The sequence below is a fragment of the Peromyscus californicus genome, unplaced genomic scaffold, assembly GCF_007827085.1.
Source record: "Peromyscus californicus insignis strain IS unplaced genomic scaffold, ASM782708v3 Scaffold_24__1_contigs__length_46423439, whole genome shotgun sequence".
Classification (NCBI taxonomy): Eukaryota; Metazoa; Chordata; class Mammalia; order Rodentia; family Cricetidae; genus Peromyscus; species Peromyscus californicus.
In genome coordinates, this window is record NW_026294535.1 from 9211424 (window position 1) to 9234798 (window position 23375).

A 23375-nucleotide genomic window follows, 5' to 3' on the forward strand; every position below is an offset into this window, starting at 1 on the left:
GAATGTCAGAAAACATGTACTGGCAGGAGAAAGAGATCACATGTCTTTTTCTAAATATAATTCACATCACTGGTAGAGCTGGCAAAGTGTGAATGATGACAAGTATTGTTCAGCACCTTATTCCAACTGCAATGAGTCCTCTGTTTCTCTTTCATCTATGCCCTTGCTTCAGAAAAGAGCCTTGAACCAGGGAAATAAATCAAAACAAGTAGAGATATTTAACGCAGGGCTCTAGGGTCAACATAATCTCAGTAGGGTTTGTAAATGAAAAGATGGTAGAAAAAGCATTTCATTTTATTGAATTTTTAAAAAACAAACTTTTAACCCAAAGCTTCAGGGAACGGTACGATACAGTCATTCAGCAAAATCACCCAACCCTGGACCATGTTTGTATGCATCCCATGTAAACCATTTATGGGTCTTTCCAACCACAGCCCACATGGTTTCCCAAGCAAGTAGCTAGTTCTTCTCAAGTGGGGCCACAGAGAGAGTTACTCTCTGTGTTCACGGATGAAGCTGAGAAGTCCAGAGCCTGGCTAACAGGGTACTCACACCCTTGCCAGCAATAGATTCTCTTGTAAAAATTGCTGTTGGCATCATTCTTTCCCAACCATGATTTATAGTTATCTGTGTCAGCAACTCTGTTCTTTTAATTTGTGGTCAGACCAATGCCTGTGACTGAAAGGCATCTCCTCTACCCTTGAGGATAGGCTCATCTAGCTGAAGCCTCTCTTTATACTCTAGGACTAGAAGTCGGTCACCCATGTACTTTGAAAACATTTCTTACTATGCACTCTCTACTGCCCATTGTTTCATTATTATTCACTCCATGATTTAAGACATCAGAATTGGGAGTATCTCAAATTTTCCCTGGGCTAAATCTTAATTCATTTCTCTTATTTTGTGGGACATGAGGAGACAGCCTCCCATGCAAAACACTTTACTTTCCTTCATTTCCTCTAGACAGATAGATAGATGGATGGATGGATGGAGAGATAGATGATAGATAGATAGATGATAGAATGAAAGATGACAGATGATAGATAGATAGAATGACAGTTGATAGATGATAGATGACAGATGATAGATGATAGATAGATAGATAGGCAGATAGATGATAGATAGAATGACAGATGATAGATAGATAGATACATACATACATAGAATGACAGATGATAGATAGATAGATAGATACATACATACATACATACATACATATATACATACATAGAATGACAGATAGATGATAGATAGATAGATAGATAGATAGATAGATAGATAGATAGATAGATAGATAGAGATATTCTTTGTGTCAAAGAATATGAAGATATGAACTCTCTTCAGTGTTCCCGCCCTGAACTGGGAACTTTAATTGAACATTCTAGAAGTCCAGACTCAATGGGACTTAGGTGGCATATGATAAATGGTTGTCTGCACTCCATAGCAACATTCAGACACAAACCTCTTACCTGTGGGTGCCTGTGTGTCTCCCTGTTCTTTCATGGAAATGGTGCCTATAACATAGTCTGAACCTAAACCAAGGGACTTGGAGCAGCAGGGCCTTTCATGCTTGGAACTTCCCCTTGCTGTAGCTGTACAGCACAGAGAACTTAGCATGCCTTACTTCCCAGCCAGAGTCTCAGGCTATTAACCCTTCCAGCTCCAACAGAAGAAATAGCATAACCCAGGTTCATAGGCTCCGTAAAACCCTTAACAGGTGAGATGGCATGTACGAATCCACTCTAGGCTTTTTAGAGTGCCATATAGCTGCCAGGTGATGTTCTTGATGCTAATAGTGCTGTTCATCTTCTAGACGTCTCTGTCCAGCAAAGCTTCCCTGCCCAAGTTCTTGGATATTGGCAAATAGACCTTTCTCTAGGGCCCTGTGATCAGTGGATCCACTTTTCTCTTTCATGTTCAATCATTCTTCTAAGAACCACAGATGAGAACAGCACATTGATCTCTAAGCCCAGGACTCAGACTGGGGAAATTTGATCCTCACACCACCTCACAGACCTGCATTTGGACTTGGCAACATGCTGTCTGCCTGCACTACTTGTCCTGGTTTATTTTCTGGGTCACTGACATTCTGAGTCTTGGGTACCTGCAATACAGAGACCAAGAGGCTAGAACAAGGGTCTGGGGCAGAGGGGGTTATGAGATAGTACCAGCTGTGTGTATTCCAAAGCCCTGTCAGGCAGGCTGAGAACTCAAAGCACACCCAGGTGGGAAATGAGAGGCCCCAGTCCGTCACAGCAGCATGGACAAGTTGAGTGGTGGAGCTTGCACTCTAGGCACAGGTAGTCTATTAAGTGTTGGTTGGGGGGGGGGGGTTACTTGGGCAGTGGCATGGCATTCATATGACAACCTGTAGTGGGTAGCCATTTCAGCTTTGATCTGGAAGTTCCAACCCCCATTGAGACTTCGGCAACTGTCACGCCTACAAGGCGGGGCCAAGGGAGGCTCCTGGAGACTGGAGATCTGGCCCAGCTAGCTCAGTCGGTAGAGCATGAGACTCTTAATCTCAGGGTCATGGGTTCGAGCCCCACGTTGGGCGCCAGATATTGGTGAAATTATTAAGGCCACTCCACGTAGTTAAAAGGAGATTTATTTAATGGCTTACAAATTAAGGGATAGGTAGGTCGCAGGGTCTGGGGAAGGTGTATCACAGTCCAGCGGTGTTCTCTGGAGCTCTGCTTGGTCCACCTCTCCCGTCCAGGGTCCCAGAACCGAGCGCGAGCCCGCCGATCCAAATCTCCAGTCTCCAGGCGCCTCCCTTGGCCCTGCCTTGTAGGCGTGACAGTTGCTAAAGTCTCAATGGGGGTTGGAACTTCCAGATCAAAGCTGAAATGGCTACCCACTACAACAACCCTTGCCCACATGAGAATCTACCCCAAGTGTAATCCACAAGGTTCATTATATATTATTTATACACACACACACACACACACACACACACACACACACACACACACACTGCTTTTGCACAAAGATTGTCAGCCTCAGGTTTAGCTCTAACTGCCCTGGGCTCCTTAATTTTCAAGAAAGGCAATCAAAATTCCTAAGCAGGCCAACAAGGCGGATCAGTGGGTATAGGCTCTGCTGCCAAGGTTGATAACAACCTGAGTTTGATCCCTGAGACCAACGTGATGGGGGGAGAAAAAAGATTCTGGAAGGTTGTATTCTGACCTCCATGTGCATACTGTGGCACACATGCACAACACACACACGCACACGCACACACACCACTACACACACAATAAATAAATGTAAAAAAAAAATTAGGCACCCAGAAAGCTCACACACACACACACACACACACACACACACACACACACACACACACACACACACACACAAGTTCCAGGGCATGCTCAGGTCATTCCTGTAGGATACTGATCATCCTCAACCCAAGTCCTTATTCATTTCCCTTTCCATGCCATTTTGGTTGTTTTGGTTGTTTTCTAAATCCTCCATCGCTGCCCTCTCGGCCTCCTAGGACATCATAACCCACTCAGGTGTAGCCAGGCTTCTGTGCTTTTCTCAGTGAGATCCCTCCCGACTTACACACCAGATCCCAGCGCCCTCTCCTCCTCCTTCCTTCTCACTGGCTCGGCAGCATCCTTCACCACTGAGCATACCTTCCTTGAAACTCTTCCTCACCACTTCTCTTCTTGTCTTGACTGTCTTTGCTCTGACTCCTCAGGATGACTGTCATATTTTCCTCATCCACCGGAAGTGGTTCATTCTCAGCTTGCGCCCCTTCTCACACTTCAGCATCCCCCTGCAGTCTCAGACACAGGACCCCAGCTTTCCATGCTGAAAACCTATGGAGCTCCTGTGTGCGTCACGTATTGCTTTAAGCTCAACTTGCATTGTTTCAATGAACATGTATGACAGCTCTCGGGGATTCTTTTTCATCTCTCACATTGCTAATCAGATGGCAGGTGCTTGGCAAGGATGAGTAGTTTACTCAAGGTCAGGCAGCTAGTAACTGTGGAGGCCAAGACTCCCATCTGTACTGCTCATGATGCCAAGGTCATGTGACTCCCTGGAATTCTTCCCCAAGTTTCAGATGTCATTCTACAGCATGTTTAATTTCTCATGTCACAAAATGGCCCATATCATGCTACTGTATGTGTTTTTTTTTTCTTGGCCAGTAAAACCACCACAAAGCTAAACATCCAAACTAGAAACTTGGGATATTCTCTCCTACATGGCCCCATTCTCATCTCTACATAATTGTCACACTTGGATGATGGTGTGATTGGCAGAAAGATGCTAACCGCTTCAGTTAAGGGAAGCAAAGCTTATTTAAAGGCAATAAATGTGAACGTTCATGGGTACACCAAACCAAAGGCACTGTAATGTACTGTCAAATGAAGGTAGTGACTTCATGTGAATGTCGCTGTGAAACTACCCTGTTTTCACTTACGCTTATATTGGAGTAAAGGCTATGCTACCAAAACAAAGAGCTCCATAACACAGCAATTTCTAGGACAGAGCGCTGGTTTCATCCACATTACAGTTCTGAAATGAACAGTCTGGGTTTACAGGTTGTCTCCTCGTTCTGCAATTCCAGAAGGACCCAGGACCTTTGCTCAGTCCCTCTGTCATCATCTAAAGCGTGTCTACTCTAGGTGACTCATGGACTGGCAGCCTTAGCATCAGCATAGTGCTTGTGAGAAATTCAGCATCTCAGACACTCCTTCCAGCCCACCTCAATGAGACTCCCAAGTCAGCTGGCTGTTATGTGATTCCTAGACAGTTAAGACTCTGGGGTACTGTTTTTCCCGTGTGGTCAGAGCTACCATGTGGGCATTGATGTTCTGGAACAGGGGAAGATTTTAAAAAGAAGTAGAGAAACTCCAGAACAAGAAACCTTTTTCATGTTGAAACTGATCTGACTTGGAAGATGGCTACATGCCAAACTTTAATTATTAGGCTCCTGTAGATACAAACATATCTCATAATAGCAATCCCCAAAAGGCTGATGTGTCTTGTGTCTGATTGAGCAACCATGAGCCCACCCTAGTTACAAGCTTTTGGTAGAATAACCTCTTGTCTCTTGGTATGATACTTCCTGACATTGTTAAAACAAAAGCTGGGTGGTGATGACTCACACCTTTAATCTCAGCTCTCAGGAGGCAGAGGCAGACGGATTTCTGTGAGTTAGAGGCCAGCCTGGTCTACAGAGTGAGTTCCAGGACAGCCAGGGCTACACAGAGAAACCTTGTCTTGAAAAAACACAAACAAAAAAAAGTTAAAATAAAACAGAAAAAGAAAGAAAAATCAACGCCTACCTGATTGATTATTGGCTTTGAAGAGTCCTTATTCTATTGGTCTAACTGGCATGCTAGTATAATAGTTCCAATTTAGTAATTTGCTGCAAACTGCTTTTATATTACTTTAATCTCAACTACAAAGTATGAGGTCTTTTTTTATTTGTATTATCTGTTATTTGTTGGTTCTCTGTGGTTTTTGTTTTGTTTGGAGGAGGATTGAGGGGGTTGGTATTGTTTTTGAGGTAGTATTCCATGTTGATCAGTCTGACCTCAGACATCCTAAGTAGCCAAGGCTAGCCTTGAACTTGTGATCCTCCTGCCTCCATCTCCCAATTGCTGAGATGACAGATAGCCCACCACTATGCATAGTTTGCTATCAGTTCTTATTACCTTCCATCTTTTACCTCTGTCATCTTGTGAAGTATGAGCCTTGTCTATGCAGACCAAGCTCATTAAAAGCAGAAAAAAAAAAGTGAAAGACTGGACTTATGGCCACCCTGTGCAATCTCACTCACGGCTGACTTCAGCTCCCATTTGTGATAACACAACTACAATTGATTCAGTACCCCTATGGGGCAAGAATTGTGCTCAGTTCCACTTGGAATCATTTCACAGAATGAATGACAACGTTCAAGGATATTCTTGTATCTCTCATGTTACTGTAAATATATATATAAATATACTAATAGGTACTGGTCTAAGTATGTCAAATAAAATGAGGCTGAAAAGGAAAAGGGCTATAGCGATCCTTTAGTCCTATAAGCCTTCCGCTTCATTGGTTTTAACATTTCTTTTTAAAGCCAGTAAAGCATTTCTTCCTTTTCATTCCTACACAAAACATTTAAAATGTGAGTTCCTAGCTGAACTGGCATAGGCAGCCTCAGAGCCAGAGACATTCCAGAGCTGACTCCCTGAAGGTCGGGAGTGCACAGAGCCCTTTCCTACAGTCCCTGTGCTCACCTTATCCCTCTGATGGGTGGGTACAGTACTGTCTGAGGCTAGGTATATTCCAAGAGACTCTCGAAGGACATCCGGGCACAAGGCAGCATGGACGGCATGTGGTAAATGCTTTAGCATATCTGAATTTAGTGGAGACTAAAGTTTGGCTGCTATTTCCATATTTGGTCCCAGCTAAGGTTTTCCCCAGACTTGGAATTCAGCGAGTCAAACCCGGCTGCCTTGCTGCGAACCACCGTTAGGAATGCCTGCTGTCCGCCCACTGTGCCTCTCACATCACCAACTGTGCCCGACTCCTGCGCATGCTCCACAGTACTGCTGGCCTGGCAGGCCCTGGGCTGTCACTTCCTAACGCGGCTCACCAGAAGTTCCTGCTAGAGAAAGAGCTTAATCGTTGCTAATTTGAACAACAGTTACGCTACTACCTTGAGGGTATTGCCAAAGAGCCAGGAAAGAAACACAGACGGACAGACGGACGCTATCTGACCTATCGTCTATGCCCTTCCTGTTTTTGTTTTTTTGTTTGTTTGTTCGTTTTTTTCTCCATCTTGCAGTTTTGTAATTGGGCTTATTTGGGTTTTTTTAATTACTTTTTTGATAATTGGATGAGTAAATCAGATACTATATTACAATTAATTTATAAATCATGGAATTACAACACTTTGGGGTTCCTGTAAAGAAGAGCTTTGAGGCCATTGTCTCATAGCCATTGGTAGATAACACTGAAGCCAGGGAGGGCAAGGTGGCCTGCCCAGGGAGGCATTGCAATGAAATCCATTGCATTTGATAGTAAGCATACTTATCATATCAAAGTTGGCTCTTGATACACGGGACTTTTCAATGTTCCCAGTGTCAGGTCATAAAAATCCCTAATTTTTATGGCATAGAGTACAAAATGTAGGTCTCCCACAAATGAGTACCAAACCACTGAAAATGAACTTGTCATTTTTTTCTGTGTGTATTTAAATAATTCAATAAACATTTAACAAATGCCTGCAGCGTGTGAGATGTTCTGATGGAGGCCTTGGAGACCACAAAAGTTCCTAAGACCTTATTTCTTCACCAAGGGCAGGGAATCCAGTGAAGTTAGTATATTATTAACGCTCACTTGAAAGTAAGGTAGCATTAGAGAAATCTTGGGCGGGAGCAGGTAGAAGAAGGGTTTCTGCTAAAGAAAATAATAACAGAAGCAGAGGCATGGAGGTGTGCCCCAATAATCAAACTCACGCAATAAGCAAATGCAATAAAGACTGACTTCATTCATGGTGGATAAAGATGGAGCACAGTGAGGTAGGAGGGATGATGATGCTGGCTAGCTCAGCTTCCTTCATCTTCCTCAACCTCATGCCAATAATGGCCAATGGACTCGTGAATGAAAGAGGCTGAGTTAGAGTTATAAATACCAAAGGCTTTCAGATAACTAGTAACTCTAGTCAGTTTTTCCCCTTGTGTATCAAAACCACAGTAGTTGATAATAATAACAAGAGTGTCTCTTTTTCTAACTCATCAGTCTACAGGTCAGCTGTCGTGACCTAACACTGACTGGATTTTCCTGGGTGGGCTCCAAACCTAATTCCAAGCTTTGGGTTAAATTTAACTTTGTAAGTCTTTGTTTGTCTCCTAGTACTAGCAATTATACAAGTACTCAGCAGATATTAGTCTTGCAGGATAATGTAAGAATAAATGTGTGTACATATAGCATAGGGAGAGCAGAAAAGCATGAGTGGTACAGGAGAAGCAGAGAGACTGCTAACCAACCATACGATGGACCATCATCAACAGAACTGGGAGCCACAGTGAGACTCAATGTGGTTTCCCTGGCGTAGGGCACAGAAGTGTAATTCCAATAGAGGAAGAGAGCAAAGAACTTGAAACTATTTCTGGATCCTTGGATTCCCTTGTCAGAAATGTCTAAAAACAGAGTTGTGAACTGAAAGGTAGAGAAGAAAAGATGTTAGCAGAAGTAAGCCCTGTCTACAACCAGATGAAAGAGGGAAGAAGCACAGGGGAGGGGGGGAGGGAAAAGGGCAAGAGAGTTTGAATTTGAAGTGAAAAGGTAACAACCAGTCAAGGGGAAAGATGAAAGTAAGATCAGTCTGTGTGTAGGTGCCATTTAAAGCAGCAAGGCAAGAAGAGAACCAAGAGTCATTGGGTAGCTATTAATCCAAATCAGCATGCTAGGCAATCTACACACTTTATCACAAACTATCACAATACTTGGGGTCGGTATTTTAAAAAAGAGGGATGTGAGACTCAAATAGTTACATAATTTGCCAAAGATAGTCCAACAAATCAGTAGCATTTCTGGGACTATCAAATTCTGAAGTCCTCTTTGGAAGAAGGAGACTGAGTTGAAAGCCATCTTGGAAATCAAATCAGTAGGTAGCGTCATCCTCCTGAGTTCTGATGACTGTTTCCTAAGCTTCTACTTGGGCAAAGGAGTGATGTCACCTCACTAGCTGAGAAGTGTGGGTAGGAGCTTTGTTCTGAGCTGAAGGATATAAATTGGTTGTTTCACTTACGTGGATGATAGCGATAAGATATGAGATGGTCTAAAAAATTTATTTTAAATATGTGTTTTATAATTCATGAAGATTTCAGACCTTGAAAAATAACTCTAGAAATAAGACAAGAGCCTTGCAGGCATGGGAAATTATATAAGCAAAGTATTAACAGTGCCTTGTACAATTCATGGTGTGGGAGTGGTTAGCAACTCCATACTGTTGACATGTGCATGTGTTCAGTCACATCACTGGTGTATATAGCAGGAGAGTGAGAGACCAGGTTAATTTCAGTTGGCTTTGAATGCTGGGATAGGACATTTAGACTTTTCTCTAAAAGGAATCACTATAGATTCTGGTCCAAGGGTAGACTTAAGAGCATGGCTAAGGTAGTACTGAGTATAAGCTGAACCAAAGGTGGGAGGCCAAGAGGAAGGATTTTGCATTCGTTTGAATAAGTGGTAATGAGAACCCGAGCCGGGTAGTGGCACTAGAAGCAAGATTAAAGGAACAGATGGGACAACTTCTTTGGAAGAAGCTGCTGTGCCGCTCAGTAACCACTCTGCATATCATTAACTGTGTGACAAGTTCATTTTGCAACCTTACTTGGCTCTGAAGGTTTCCTCTTGTCAGGTATGCAGAACCTCCAGAATTTGCTGGTCATCTGTTCACAAATTTTTTAAAATTTAGAATTACAGTTACCATGGGGGAGGGATTCTAACTGATTTGTCCTTTGCTGTTTCCAGAGTCTCCACCAGAAATAAGTGCTGAGTATTTATTGAATAAGCGAACATATGGATGCTGCCCTACCCAGGCACATATACCCATTTCCAGAGTATCTGCACCTTTGCATTCTGCTCACCCATCTGTCACCTCATCAAAATTCCTGTCACTCTTGCCTCTTTGGGGTGGGCCTTGCTTTATAGAAGGAACCAGATCACTGAGCAGTCTATATTCAGTGAGATTTTAGTGTAGTGTGTTTCCCAGTCCCTGCCTTCAGTGAAGTTCAGTTGACTCTCTTTGCTAGTTCTTAGTGTGATTTAGATCTGTCCAACAATGTTCTCATGGTGTAAAACGTAAAAATTCAGTTCTAACCCATTTCAACCCCAGTTTTATTTTTATCCCTTACACACACACACACACCCTAAGTTTTCTTCCAAGAGACTGACCCCCTCCCCTCTTTTCTGAATCTCAGTTGTTCAGTATTGGGACAAAACAAAAGATATTAGAGAAGATCCTTGGTCCATTGGGTTTGCTTTACAATTGTCTGGAGGATACTCCTGATTCTTCAGCTACCAGTGACCACTGAGTAACCTAAGTGTGGCAGGCAGTCAATGATTGACCTTTTCCAGGAATTGGAATTGTGTGTGAGTGCTTGGGGGTAACCTGTGAAAAACCTATTACACAGTTCTCTGGGAAGGAACAAAGGACTCTTAAGCCTATCCGTAGTAGCCACTGCTGGCTTGATCAGCTTCCTGGGTGGACTGCTAACAGGATGTCTGCCAGGTTGTTAATTTCAACTCCAATGTTCCTCTGTCTTCCTTTTTGCCCTTTTTCCACTTGTTCCATAAGAGACGCCTCCTGTGTCTGGGGTAAGCGTTTATGTTGGCTCACCCACTTGTTAACAAGCCAGGGAGAATGCACCTCACCCCTGTAGTTTGTAATCTACCAAACAGGAAAGTGTCAATATATCTTCTGAGCCTCCACTTTGGGTCCCGGTCTCCAGTTTTATACACAACACTCAGTTATTTGTACATGCCACTGAACTTCATTTTGCAAACTCTGACTCACCATTTATTGTCACCGTATGATAAATACTAAGTGAGTGCCACATGAACAGGCATTTGGTGAATAGCTAAAAGGGGGTCAATCAATAGAAAAAAAATTACACCCATCTAACACAGCTGAGAGGCTGGTGCCAGTCAGGAGTTGCACCGTAACTTTGAAATGGTGGGTATTGAAACATGGACCTGTAGTTAGATTGAGGAGTGGAACAGCAGGAAGGAGGGAGGAGGGGAAGGTCACTTAAAATGAAAAGGTAAGGAAGTTCCCAACCGAGGACTCTGCATAGTGACAGAAAGCTCATGATGCTGGGATTAAAATCTGAATCCTGGGTGCCTATACCAGTCTTTGCCTCTGCCCACAAACCAGACTCTCATAGATTTCCATTAATATTTAATCTCCTTAAATCTGATGGAAGAGGAAATCCCATTCTGCACCATGCCCACTTAGTTGCTCCCAGCAGGCTCTTTGCTGAATGCTGATGAGCGGGCAGCTCTCCTGAGGAACTCCAGCACCAAACCCTGCAACTAGCATCAGGGCCACCGGAGTTTCAGAAGTGAGTCGCGTCCAATACAAGAACCCTGAATTCAGCTCAGATTTCAAATAAAGACTAAAGGACTTAGAAGAATCCCTATAAATTTTTTCAACCCAGAAGTTCTTCCTGCTGAAATTATTTTCACATTCCAATTTAAACTCAGAAACATTATGTTGCTGTCACACTTCTCTTTGTTCCTCTGAAGTATTTAAAAAAAAAAATCTGTATATAGCTGACAAAAAATAGAAGCCTGTCTGCCAGCAAGTTCCCTATTCATGTCTAACATACTGTAGAGCTGAGGCAGAACACATGGTCTTGAAACACTCAAGGCCTCTTTTTAACTGGCTTGCCACAGCACTGTGTCTCTCCAACGTGTGTGCGCTACCTACAATACATGTCTTGCATAAGCGTGAATGCCATTGGAATGTTTGAGTCATGCAGTATTTTCACACACTTTGATGTTGTGCATATGAGAATTACCATCTCTATTTTGAAACGGCGGTCCCTCTCGCCTTCCCCCATCGAACCCTGGCAGCTCAACTGACATCCCTTGCAATCCCATTCCAGCAGAATACCAAGAAAGTCTCTAACAGAAGTTTGACATGTTTCATCATCTCAAACACAGAGTTCATTTAGCAGCTAAATTGGAAATTTCTGGGTGTATTTTTGAAAACTAATTCAGCGTGAAAATTACTAATGATTTAAAACGGTTCATAAAGCGTTTTTTCTTTTTCCTTACTTCTCTATCCAGAAATATCTGATGCCCTATAACAGATTAATTTGCAAGTGGCAAGATGCTTCCTGTTGTTGGAACAGAAGGGAGCTGGTTTAAATCATTTCTAACGTATTGTTCTTAATTACAGATGAGACCCATTGGTCATGATGGCTACCATCCCACCTCTGTGGCTGAGTGGCTAGATTCCATTGAGCTGGGTGACTACACCAAAGCCTTCCTCATTAATGGCTACACGTCAATGGACCTGCTGAAGAAACTCTGGGAGGGTGAACTTATCAATGTAAGTCACTCTCTTTCTGACACCTTCACTGTTCGGCTTTTGATGTGAAGGGAATTGGACTGCAGATGGAGAATTTGGAGAATTCTTTTTCTTTCTTTGTGACTGTTTGGACATCTAATAAGGATTTACAAATAAGCGTGTGTGTGTGTGTGTGTGTGTGTGTGTGTGTGTGTGTGTGTGTGTGTATGTGTGTATTAACTCTGAGGTCATTGTCTTTTGACGTTTTGAGATGGTGGACTGAGATATAAAGAGAGGACCCTTGAGGTTTTTTGCATTATCTAACCAAACCTTCCAAGAAGTTCTGGGTTTTCCATTTTAGGAAATCTTGTCAGTTTAGGATATGGATGTGATGGCGAAATAAGCTCCCAGCCTGATCTTTGCCCCTGTTCACTAGTAAAAGCGAGAATTATCGCTTTTTTGTTTCTTAATAACATTCTTTTTAGCACTCTGTCAGGTTTCCTTATCTTCGTCCCTTAATTAGAATTCAAACCCCATGCTTGAGGGGATGGCTTCTGCTCTTGCTAAACAGGTTGCTGTAATCATCAAAATGTTATCTCCTGGAGTTGGCGTCCAATCGTATGTTGTCTCTGTTTTATTCATACACTTGGCATAAATTTTCTATAAACGCTGGCCAACATATGTTGCCATATATTCAAGTCCATAGAGATCAACTCAGTCTTTCTGATTCTGGTTCTTCTTACTCTCATTTTTTTTCTAAATACTAATTAGTGAAGGAATGAAATAAAAAGGCAACATAAAATGATTGTGTGCATTTGTGCTATGTCTGGGCATTGTAAATGCTTCTTTAAAAAAATACAGTGATAAATCACTCTTTTAGAGGGTTGTTTAGCTTTGTAGTCTAATGATTGGGGGAGGGGAGGCATTTGCGAAGTGAAATAAAGCCAACAATTATTATTGCTTCTTCTTAGCTCTCTCTCTTCTACATTTTATGTTACTCTCTGTCCCAGAGTCCAGTTTCTACGTATTACATGCCATTAATTATTTTAATGAGCATTATTACTCTTAGCTAATTATCTTTTGCTGTTTTAATGTATCTTTAAAAATAATATCTCTCCTAGAACATTTTACACAAGTTGTTCTTGAGTCTAAAAATCATATGAAGCTTTCACTTGCCATTAGTAACTCCTAACTTTTTGCTTTTTATCCCCTCCCAAAAAGCTATCATTACCAGAAGAAAGCCACTACCTGAAGCTCTAGTTAGCATTGTTCTTAGTCTGTGTAGTAAGGAACAAATCGAAGCCGCCTCGGGTTTTGGTTGCGATGGGCAAAGACTTCAATTCTCTGTGAGACTTGATGGTCGTCTCGTAGCTCTTTTTAGGCACTTGTGAACAAGGCCAATTTCCAAAGATTAGCCAAATCAGTTTCCAAGTTGAAATGTATCCTGCATAAGAGTATAACTTGAAAACTAGTCCTATACAATACCCCCAGAATACAGTTGTTCTCTACTGAAGAGTTGATGTGAAGTAGCATGTGAGTCATTTACCTCATTGGCATCAGTGGTACTTCCCAGTGAGCAGGATGGCTTCTGGGAAGACTCTGTTGTAACCCTCGTGTTGGGTGACAGGGAGGTCACTAACGCTGGAAGGCCCCCAGGTTTGCTGCTGGGACTAAAGACTAATCATAACCACCTTTGAATTCAAATATATATATATGCCTTTGTGCCTATGCTGCCTCTTTAGTTTCCTTTTTAGCTGCACTTGCTAAATTACAGTTTGACTTAGATCCAGGGAGAAGTTCAAGTTGTAAGTATTGCCTCAAAGTTTGAAAGCGTACTCGCTGTGTTCAAAGTCCTCTGGCCTGAGTGTCTACCGTCAATGCAGTATATTTTCCTTACAGTAAACTCATTGGATTTAAATTTTTTGTAGCATCTGTATGGGAAGTTCACACTCTACAAGGGAAGACTTTGCAAGTCATTTAACTCAACAGACGTGCTTACTGTGGGGGGGGGGGGAGCAAACTGAGTCTTTAGATGTAGAATTAGAAAAGAAAAAAAGCTCCTAGAGCTGGGCATTTCATTGAGGAGCTTGGGGTTGTTAAGGGTTTTTTACTGTGAGGAGGGAAAGGTGTGCCTTGTGGCTTGCCGAACTTTTGAGTACTCTCCAATTCAAAACTCTTCTATCAAAAAAGAGAAGACAAAGTAAGACCTTTGTTTATCTGAACTAATGAAGAGAGGTATGAGGTGGTCCCTTATGTAGTGCATGGCTCAACTAATACAGTATTGAGTACCCATAAACTGTCATTTCCTGGCTGATACAGGGAACTACCATAATCGTAAATTAAAGTGAAGGCCTTTAGAGAACTATCAGGGATCCATGTAGAGTGACTGATTCTTATCCGTGATCACTATAGAGACTGCTTCCCATCATAAATCACTATAACTAGTTGATGGTTTCCATCCGGGATCACTGTGGAGTGACTGGTGGCCATCCTGGATCACTATAGAGACTGCTTCCCATCATAGATCACTATAACTAGTTGATGGCTTCCATCCGGGATCACTGAAGTGAGTAGCTGATTTAAAGGGGGCCACACAGTTCCGGTGGCTTTTTCTCCTTGTCAAGTGAAGACAGAAAGGCAAACTCCAACTGTCAGAGGTGCAGAGGTCAACTGGTAGAGGCAAGAGAACAGAGAACAAGTCGACTGGCTGTAGGTATGACAATAACACAAGCATCATTATGTGGTAGTGATGAAACACCCAATGTAAATGTGCTGTTATTTGTCTCGTAAGTACAATAAGCTTGTGCAACCCATTTCTAGGAAAGTATGAAACTGTCCAGATTTTTTGACTTGAATAATACAAATGTGTATTTGAAGCTATAATCTTTGGAAAGCCCCTGAAGACCTTTTCTCTGTAGTGTATATTGATGTCTTTGAATAAACAAATAAGGGGTTTGGACCCAGAGCTACCCAAAATGTTGGGGGGAAACAAAAGAATAGAAATCTCACCATTAACACAGAGAAATAGTTAAGGCAGGAAGCACAGTTGGTTTTGTAGCCCGGTCCTGTCTCAAATTCCAGCGTGAAACCTGGGCCAACAATTGACCCTTTTAGCTCTTGAGTCTGGGCTTCACATTCAGTGCTGACTGATGTGCTCCGGTCTTGGCCGCTATGGGTAATAACATCACATTCCTACCTTTCTATTGACATTTTAGTGTTAAAATGGGAACATGCCAGGAGAGACTGCGGGCAAATTGTTCCCTCTGCAGATGTTATCCTCATGAACCATTGCTTTGAGTTACTGTCCCTCCAAAGGCTTGTTAAGGGAATTAATGACTAGTTAGCAGTTCAAAGGTCCATTATTTATTTTCCTCTCAGAGCTTTCTCAGGCTCAGCATATGGTACTAGCCAGTTTGACGAACGTTTCTAACTGTTACCAACAACCTCAACAGCTCTGCATGGGAGAAATTTTAGATAGAAGGGAATATATTTACTCCCTGAAATGTGTATAGATTAATTATGAAATTAAAAATAATAAGCTAAGGGCCATGTAAATAACTTGATATTTGCTTTGTAGACAATAAAAAGATATTAAAAATGTAAAGAACAATGTTAATTTCTTTTATCTCTGTGTGTCTACTGAAGGGACTTGGGTACACCCAAATAACTCTGAACACCGTTCAATTCATTAACTCGTGAACCTCATTGTGGAACCCGCAATTAATTTCTTCCCATTGACTTTACCATTATTTACCAAGGAAATCATTCTAGCCCAGGCTCCGTGTACCCTGCAATACTAATAATGGCAAAGGTTCTTATTGAAAAAATTGAGATTTCAATGCATTCTTAAATCTCTGCTCATAATACAGGATTGTTTCTAAAAATCTAATAGCGTGTTTGGTTTTAATACCTCTGGGTAGGAGTTAATAACATAGCTAAGGCAGCAACACCCATATGCATCCTGTGAAAGCTGTTTCTCATCTCCAATGGATAGCATTTGGAATTACTTTTGCAGCAGTAAATTGATTAGTTCGTCATTTGCTTCTTGCCTAACTACTTCTGAAACTGTGCTTACATTCAAGTAGGGCTGTCAGGACGGTTTGCCAGGTTTCCTCAACGTCAATGATTTACTTTCTGCCTTTCTGGGGAAATTCCACAATAATCTAACCCCGTAACGGTGTAGTAGGAAAGTTTTCTAAAGGAAACTTGCTAATTTTGCCCCCATTCTTTGAGATTATGACTTGATCACTTTAAATGCTGTAGGTATAAAGCCCCTTGTTTGAAATTATTAAGAATGTAAAGACAGGGACTGCTGAACAGGAAACCAAGCAGAGGATGTTTCAGAGAACTGCTGCTTGTATAATAAAACTGTATGAGTCCCATACCCAGGGAGCCAGCCCTACTCTCCATCCCATTGTGTGGATCCTCATTTCTATCTGGCATCAATTTCCTTCTATCTAAAAGACTTCCCGTAACATGTTAAAGAGTCGGAGGCTGTTAGTGGTAAGTTCTACCAACTCATGTGCCTCTGGAACAAGCTTTATTTTGCCTTCCTTTCTGAAAGATACTTTCCTAAGGTAACAGCATTGAAGATGCCGATGCATTGGACTCTTTCTGCATTATTTCTATTTGGTTATGATTTATGTACTGAGGTAGTTTTATTCACATCTCTTGTGTATTAAATTTCTGGAGCTTCTTAAATGTGAGGCTTATGGTTTTAACGACCATCAAAAATTTTTTTGGTCATTGTTTCTTGAAATAGTTTTCAGGTTTTTTTCCCTAACCCTTTGACTCATTTAAATAGTTTCTATTGCTGTGTCTTTGAGTTCACTTATCTTTTTTTTTTCTTATAATTAACTGCTCTTATTATCCATTATATTCTCATTGCTAAGACTCTAGGGTTCAGACTAAAGTCCTTCCTATTTCTTTATCTCTGTTTAACATAATCAATCTTTCCTCTGAACTTGTTGAACATGTGGGATACAATTATAATAACTCCTTTAATGTCCTTATGATTCTAACATCCTCCCCAGCTGGGGGTTGGTCAGGGTTTGTTGACTTTCTCCTTGTTCTTGGAATGCAGGTCATGTTTCTTTGTGCACAGACAGGATGCATTTCACCCTGTCATGGGATGGATAATTCTGTCTCCCCATTCACTTGTTTCAGCAATATTCTGGAACAGAAGGAAGTTCCTTGGTCTTGTGTGTAAGGTTTATTGGGCGACACTGGGATACTGCTTGGCCCGTCGCTAGGACTTCCCACTATTGGGCAGAGGAGCTGAGCGCTTGTACCATGGCTTTGAAGTCCCAGAGCTTTCCATTGAATAGTATGGAAACTATCACCAGTCTGATTTGGGCTCTGAGAGTTATACCCACCAGTCTTTCCAGGTGCCTCGTTGTCTGGCCTCAGGTAGGTTCTTCATAAGCATGTACTGTTCAGTACTCTCTCCCTTCCACCCAGCAAGCTCTAACCATGCTGGCCCCTTATCTACCCAGCAAACTAACCATGCTGGCCCCTTATCTACCCAGCAAACTAACCATGCTGGCCCCTTCTCTACCCAGCAAGCTCTAACCATGCCGGCTTCCCTGGACCCTTCTCATCTCAGCAGACATCCCAGCTCTTTCTGAGGCAGGCCCTCCTTCCTACAAATGAGGGCACTTCCAGCCTGTATTTCTCCCTCACTCCTCACTGTCCTTGTCTTGTGTCCAGCAGCATGAAACCCAGCACTTCCTGCAGATTCACCTGGACTGTTGCTTGTTACAGGCAGGAAAGGCAGTGTGATCCCCATGCCTCTCTGCCTTGAGCAAAAGTCGGATTCCATGTTTCCTTCATACCCTCTAGGGCACGGGCCCCACATCCCAACAGCTGCATCACCGTCTCAGATGGAGCACCACCGGGACCTCAGGTGCTTGAAAGCCTCCCGAGTGATTTTCATGTGCAGCCTCTGTAATCAGTGGGGGGACCGTGAAAAGGATTTAACCGGGGGAATGGCATGATCGGAAACAGTAAGCAGAGACGTGAAGCTGACGTACACAGGGAGGAAAAGTGGAGTGTGAGAAGGAGCTGAGTCAGCAACTCAGTTACACAGCTATTTCCAGCCATGACGAGCTCAGGCACAGAGGCAATAAATAAATAAATAAATAATAGTAATACAAACCACCGTTGCCTCCAGCACCTAGGGCATGCCTAAATTAGGAGTCTATATAAATAGAGTCGGTTTTCATAATTACAATCACGCCGTATCAAAAGGAGGGTAAATTATAGTCAGTATTCCTCAGAAGCCTTTGAGGGCGGCTGACGCTGTTTTGGTTTGACCCCCTCCAAGGGTGAGCGTCTGTTAAACGGAAATTTCACGTACTGTTTATAAAGGGTCGGACACACCGTGAAGTCGGGTTTCAAATGTGCCCTCTTTCCTTTCATCTTTATTTTGGAATCAGGTCACTTTGCTTTGAAGCCGGCATCCACCACTCGGTATGTGGCCCTAAGTCACTTCCCCTCCCTGGGACGGAGTATAAATAGAGGACAGTAATACCTGGCCTGCTGGTTCCTAGGCTTCCTGGGAGACTCGGGTGGCCGTGCTCTATTATCTGTCCGATTTTCTTCTCTCTGGTTTTGGTTTCCTTTTGCCTTTTCTATCTGACTCCCCCACCCCGATCACTTTCCCACAGTTAGGCTGGGAACTGGTCCCCTGGGGCACACCTTCACAGCTAATTGGGTTTACTTCTTCCACCCACAACTCACCCTGGGGAGGCACAGGGAGCCCCATTTAGTGTGTACACCCCAGTCTTCAGGAATTAGGACTCAGTGTCTGTCCTTCCTCATCCTCAACTCCGGTCCCTGAACATCTCCCACCAACCCCCTTTTATCTGACGTTGATGCTTAAGTACAAAATTGCTGTGCCTTTACCCCCAACTGTGTGCGTGCTGACCCTTGACCCTCAGCGTTGACCTAGAACCCCCCAGACCTTTGCTCTGGAAACAGGGAGCAGAACAGGACAGTGACTCAGAGGTTAGGGATGCATTCAACCACAAGTCATCATGAACCTAATAAATATAAACCTGTCTAGAATTTGTTCCAATTTTTAAGCTTAATGAGCCATGATGGTGGGAACCTCTGCAGCTCATGGTCCCTTTCCATGGGCACTGTCCTTTTTTAATCACATAATATAAACCATAAGTCATGAAGCCAGTGAAGTTTTTTCCTCTGTTTTTCTCACATTTCTAATATGGCAGGTAAATTTTTGTTTCTGAAAAAGTCTTCTTTTCAAGACGTTTAGGACAGAACTTGTTACTAGAGAAATTCAGCTTTGTCACTGGTAAACTGTGACAAACCGCTTCTCTCCCAGGAGACCTGAGAGCAGAATACCTAATGAGTTACTCTAGAGTGCAGAAAATAAAGGGAGGCGTCCTCCAGACATGCAAATACACATGCATGTGGATCACCACTGGTGCATGCTCCAGACATGCAAATACACATGCATGTGGATCACCATTGGTGCGTGTTGATCTGTGGAGAAACCCTTTCATCCTAAGGGACAATCTGATATTATACTGAAAGAACAAGGAACGCCAGAAATGTCTTCCACAGGAAAAACTATTCAAAGTTTTGAAACCTAATGCGCATGCTCGCATGCCAGAGACTGATTGTAAGTAACGAGTCAGAGGGAGCAGGGAAGGGTTAATACTGCTGTCAATGTGGAGGTACAAGGTTTGCATTAGTCATTATGGACATAAGCAGATGCCATGAATGAGAAGTAAGGAGGTCAGAGATTCTGTCTGTAGCTTGGAATTCATATCTGTTTTAAAGATGTGTAAGGATTGCCAAGAGTTTAATTTAAGCTATTTTGGTTTTAAAAAAAAACAAACGTATTATGTTAAACTGCAAAGTGTGGTCTCAAATGCTTTTTGATCTCAGGCAAAGAGCTGTTCTCGGGAACCTCAAAAGTACGCAGGCATACTGTACAGACTTTATGTCTGACGCTCTACCACCACCTGGTGGTAGCATACCTAAAGTACAGGGCAGGTTACTAAATGAAAATCCAAATTCAGAAACCACAAAACCGGAATTATTCTGTGCCCGTTTTAGACTAACCCCTGTTTCTGACTCCTTGTCGTTCATTAGGGTTTTATTTTTGTAGACCTTCGAACACCAAAGTCAAATACCACGTGACTAGAATTGTTTTTAACAAAATGGAAAAAACCCTGTACCATGTGCTTCACTAATCAGATTAATCTCATCAGATTAAGCCAAGTGACAGTGCCCTTTTAGATAGGCATAGGTTGCCCACCAGCACACTCTCGACCTGTTTATAATAAGACTTGGGAGGGAGTTGTTTTAAATCTGTTACATAGTAATGATAGAAAAACGTCAACATGTTACAGCCCTTACCCTCAAGAGAGCTAGCTTCTGGACTCACGAGAGGAAAGCTTTCTGCACAAGCCATAAGAGAACTGAGAACAAGCAAGCATAAAAGTGGTGTCTGATGCTCCGGCGGGAGCACAGGGTCTCTACCTGCCTGGGTAAAGGTGGGGGCAGAGCAGGTGGGGAGGGGGCATTTGGAGAGGAAATGGTTAGCCACCATGGTTAAAATCGCAGGTTCAGATCCCAGCTCCTTCACAAAACTACAATTCCTCCTTGGGCAGGTCACTTAATCTCGAAGCCTCCATTACCAAGCCACTGAAATTTGGATAATAACATTATTTATATTCCCGAACAATTGTTGACCGGTTTAAAGAAAATGCAAGGGTTTGTTTGTTTAAAGGAGGCTAAACAAAGGTACTGTTCCAAGTTCCTAAGATTCACAGAAGTATATGGGTTATCAATGCCACACCAGCAGCATGCACAAGTTATGCAAAGATATATGAGCCTGTGTGTCAGCAGTTGGGCCACACTAGGCTGGAAATTTCTCCTGATTTCCTAGGACCCACGCACACTTGCAGCTAGCTGTGGCCTACTAGGGTAGGAAAGTCAGGAGTTTTTGGATGAGCTCAGCTGACGTGACTAGGACTTCTGTGCTCTGTCCTCCCACATGCTGCCTCAGGCATGTCCTTATAAAGGAAGAGAAACAAAAAATGAGTATGCACTGGGTTGTGTTTAAGGTGCACTCTTCTTTTGTATTGTGTGTATGTATAGTTGTAGGTGTATGTGTGTATCTGTGTGGGGATGTGTGCACATGAGTACAGGTGCCAATGAAAGCCAAAGGCATCAGACATGGGTGTAGCTAGAGTTTTCCTGCCTGGCCCACAGTCAGGACAAATCTCTGTCACCTGCCAGTCCCACAGCTGCTCAGACCCAACCAAGTAAACACAGAGACTTATATTGCTTACAAACTGTATGACCGTGGCAGGCTTCTTGTTAACTGTTCTTATATCTTAAATTAATCCATTTCTATAAATCTATACCTTGCCATGTGGCTCATGGCTTACCGGCATCTTCACATGCTGTTTGTCATGGCGGCAGCTGGCAGTGTCTCTGACTCAGCCTCCCACTTCCCAGAATTCTTCTCCTCCTTGTCCCGCCTATACTTCCTCTCACCTGACTACTGGCCAATCAGTGTTTTATTTACTAACCAATCAGAGCAACACATTTGCCATACAGAACATCCCACAGCACTTGCCTCGGGCATGTCCTTACAAAGGAAGAGAAACAAAAAATGGGTATGCACTGGGTTGTGTTTAAGGTGCACTCTTCTTTTGTATTGTGTGTATGTATAGTTGTAGGTGTATGTGTGTATCTGTGTGGGGATGTGTGCACATGAGTACAGGTGCCAATGAAAGCCAAAGGCATCAGACATGGGTACCTCCAACTCAAGTCTTCTGCAAGAGCAGTATGAACCCTTAATCACTGAGCCATCTCTCCAGCCCTGGGTATGCTCTGTACTCAGCCTCTACTCATAGCTTATCTGCTAACTAGCCAAAGGAAACTAGTTCACAAACCCAGCTCATCAACTTGGGAGGGAAGGACCTGGCCTGTCTCCCCACAGGAGAAGCTGCAAATTCACATAGTAAATGGGTAGGTACAGGAAAGGATGGAGAATCTGGGCCAATCAGTCCACCACAACAATTTTGATAAGCAAAAATGAGGGGTGTTTAGGAATTATGGGTAGTCACATCATTGTTTGTAAGCCCTGACTCAGGATTTGTGAAATCAAAATCATCTCTGAAAACATGAGATATACTGAGTAAAGGATCTGAGCAGAACTGTATCAGGGTCACAAGTGGGTGGGAAATTGGGGATCGAGAATGTCAACCGATGTGAACAATGTGAACCGATGTTCAGTAACTGAAGAACAATGACCTAGACGATCAACATGTTCCAGTATCAAGTGGAGATGCCAGATCTGTGTGATGCTGAGAATTTATTTGTTGAGTCCATTGACCATTGGACTAACTTATTTTAGAATATTAAATTCAAACACCTCATCTCTGTGTTCTGTTCAACTGTGAGTTGGGGACTCTGCTCACAGTGGGGATGCAGCCAATGTGTTCTCAGTGGAACTGGGTTCTGTCGGTAATTGAATCTTCTAGGCACGTTCCAGGGAACATTGCAATACGGACAATAAGAGTTAACACACCTCTTCCCTTACTGAAGAGCTTGTCCTCTAGAAGTTGTCCCCAGACCCCATCCACTGCTCCACCTGCAACACTGTGTTCTAGAATACCACCACTTAGGGTAAGTTTCCAGTGATCACCTTCACCTTTGAGTAGAATGCTTCCAAGAGTAAATATGTGGCTTTCCTCCTAAAATCTATATTCTTGGTCTGTGCATAACCCCCCTCTCCAAAAGCATCCTGGAATTAGTGGGGAAGCCAGCTTTGGGAGTCAGGCTGCTCGAATTTGGATCCTGTCTATGCCTTGGTTTGGTTTGGTTTTGGAGAGTTGAAGGTAATTGGGTAATCATGATTGCTAACCGTTAGCAGCTCCATCAGGGTCAGGATGTATATGTATTCCATTCTTTCCTTTGCCCCGGCTCCCAGAATAGTGCCTAGCACACTGAAAGTGCCAACAAGTATTTTATAACTGACCTAGGGATGCTTATGTCTGGGACTCCGTTCCAAGTGCTGCTCAGCCAGCAATATATTTCAGGTCCCCTTGTCCCTGGGAGACATGCTGTTGTGCTTCTCACAAATGGAGAAGGCTGGTTAATACATGAGGATAAAAGCCAAGGGTCATCCCTGATGGCATATATCCATGAGTATCTTGTGCCATGAAAGGAGATGCACCAGACTGGTCTTGAAACACAGACATAATAGCAGGGTCACCACCCAGGAGCCTTACAGAGACACTGTCGGGCAGTACTAGCTGGGATGACTGCCATGAATAGACAGCTTCATCCTCAGGTG

At 42.9% G+C, this 23375-nt stretch overlaps 1 protein-coding gene and 1 non-coding gene across 16 annotated transcripts in view; both read left to right on the forward strand.

Annotated features, from left to right (window-relative positions):
* The window catches only part of Anks1b (ankyrin repeat and sterile alpha motif domain containing 1B), a 1024799-nt gene that overhangs the window by 717800 nt on the left and 283624 nt on the right, over positions 1-23375 (forward strand). For all 15 annotated transcript variants that reach the window (XM_052753096.1, XM_052753098.1, XM_052753099.1 and 12 more), the window contains one exon: positions 11924-12076. In XM_052753096.1, coding sequence (XP_052609056.1) covers positions 11924-12076 — 153 coding nt within the window. The remainder of the gene's footprint in view (positions 1-11923; positions 12077-23375) is intronic.
* Positions 2485-2557, forward strand: Trnak-cuu (transfer RNA lysine (anticodon CUU)). The gene has a single exon. It is a non-coding gene; the product is annotated as a tRNA-Lys (tRNA).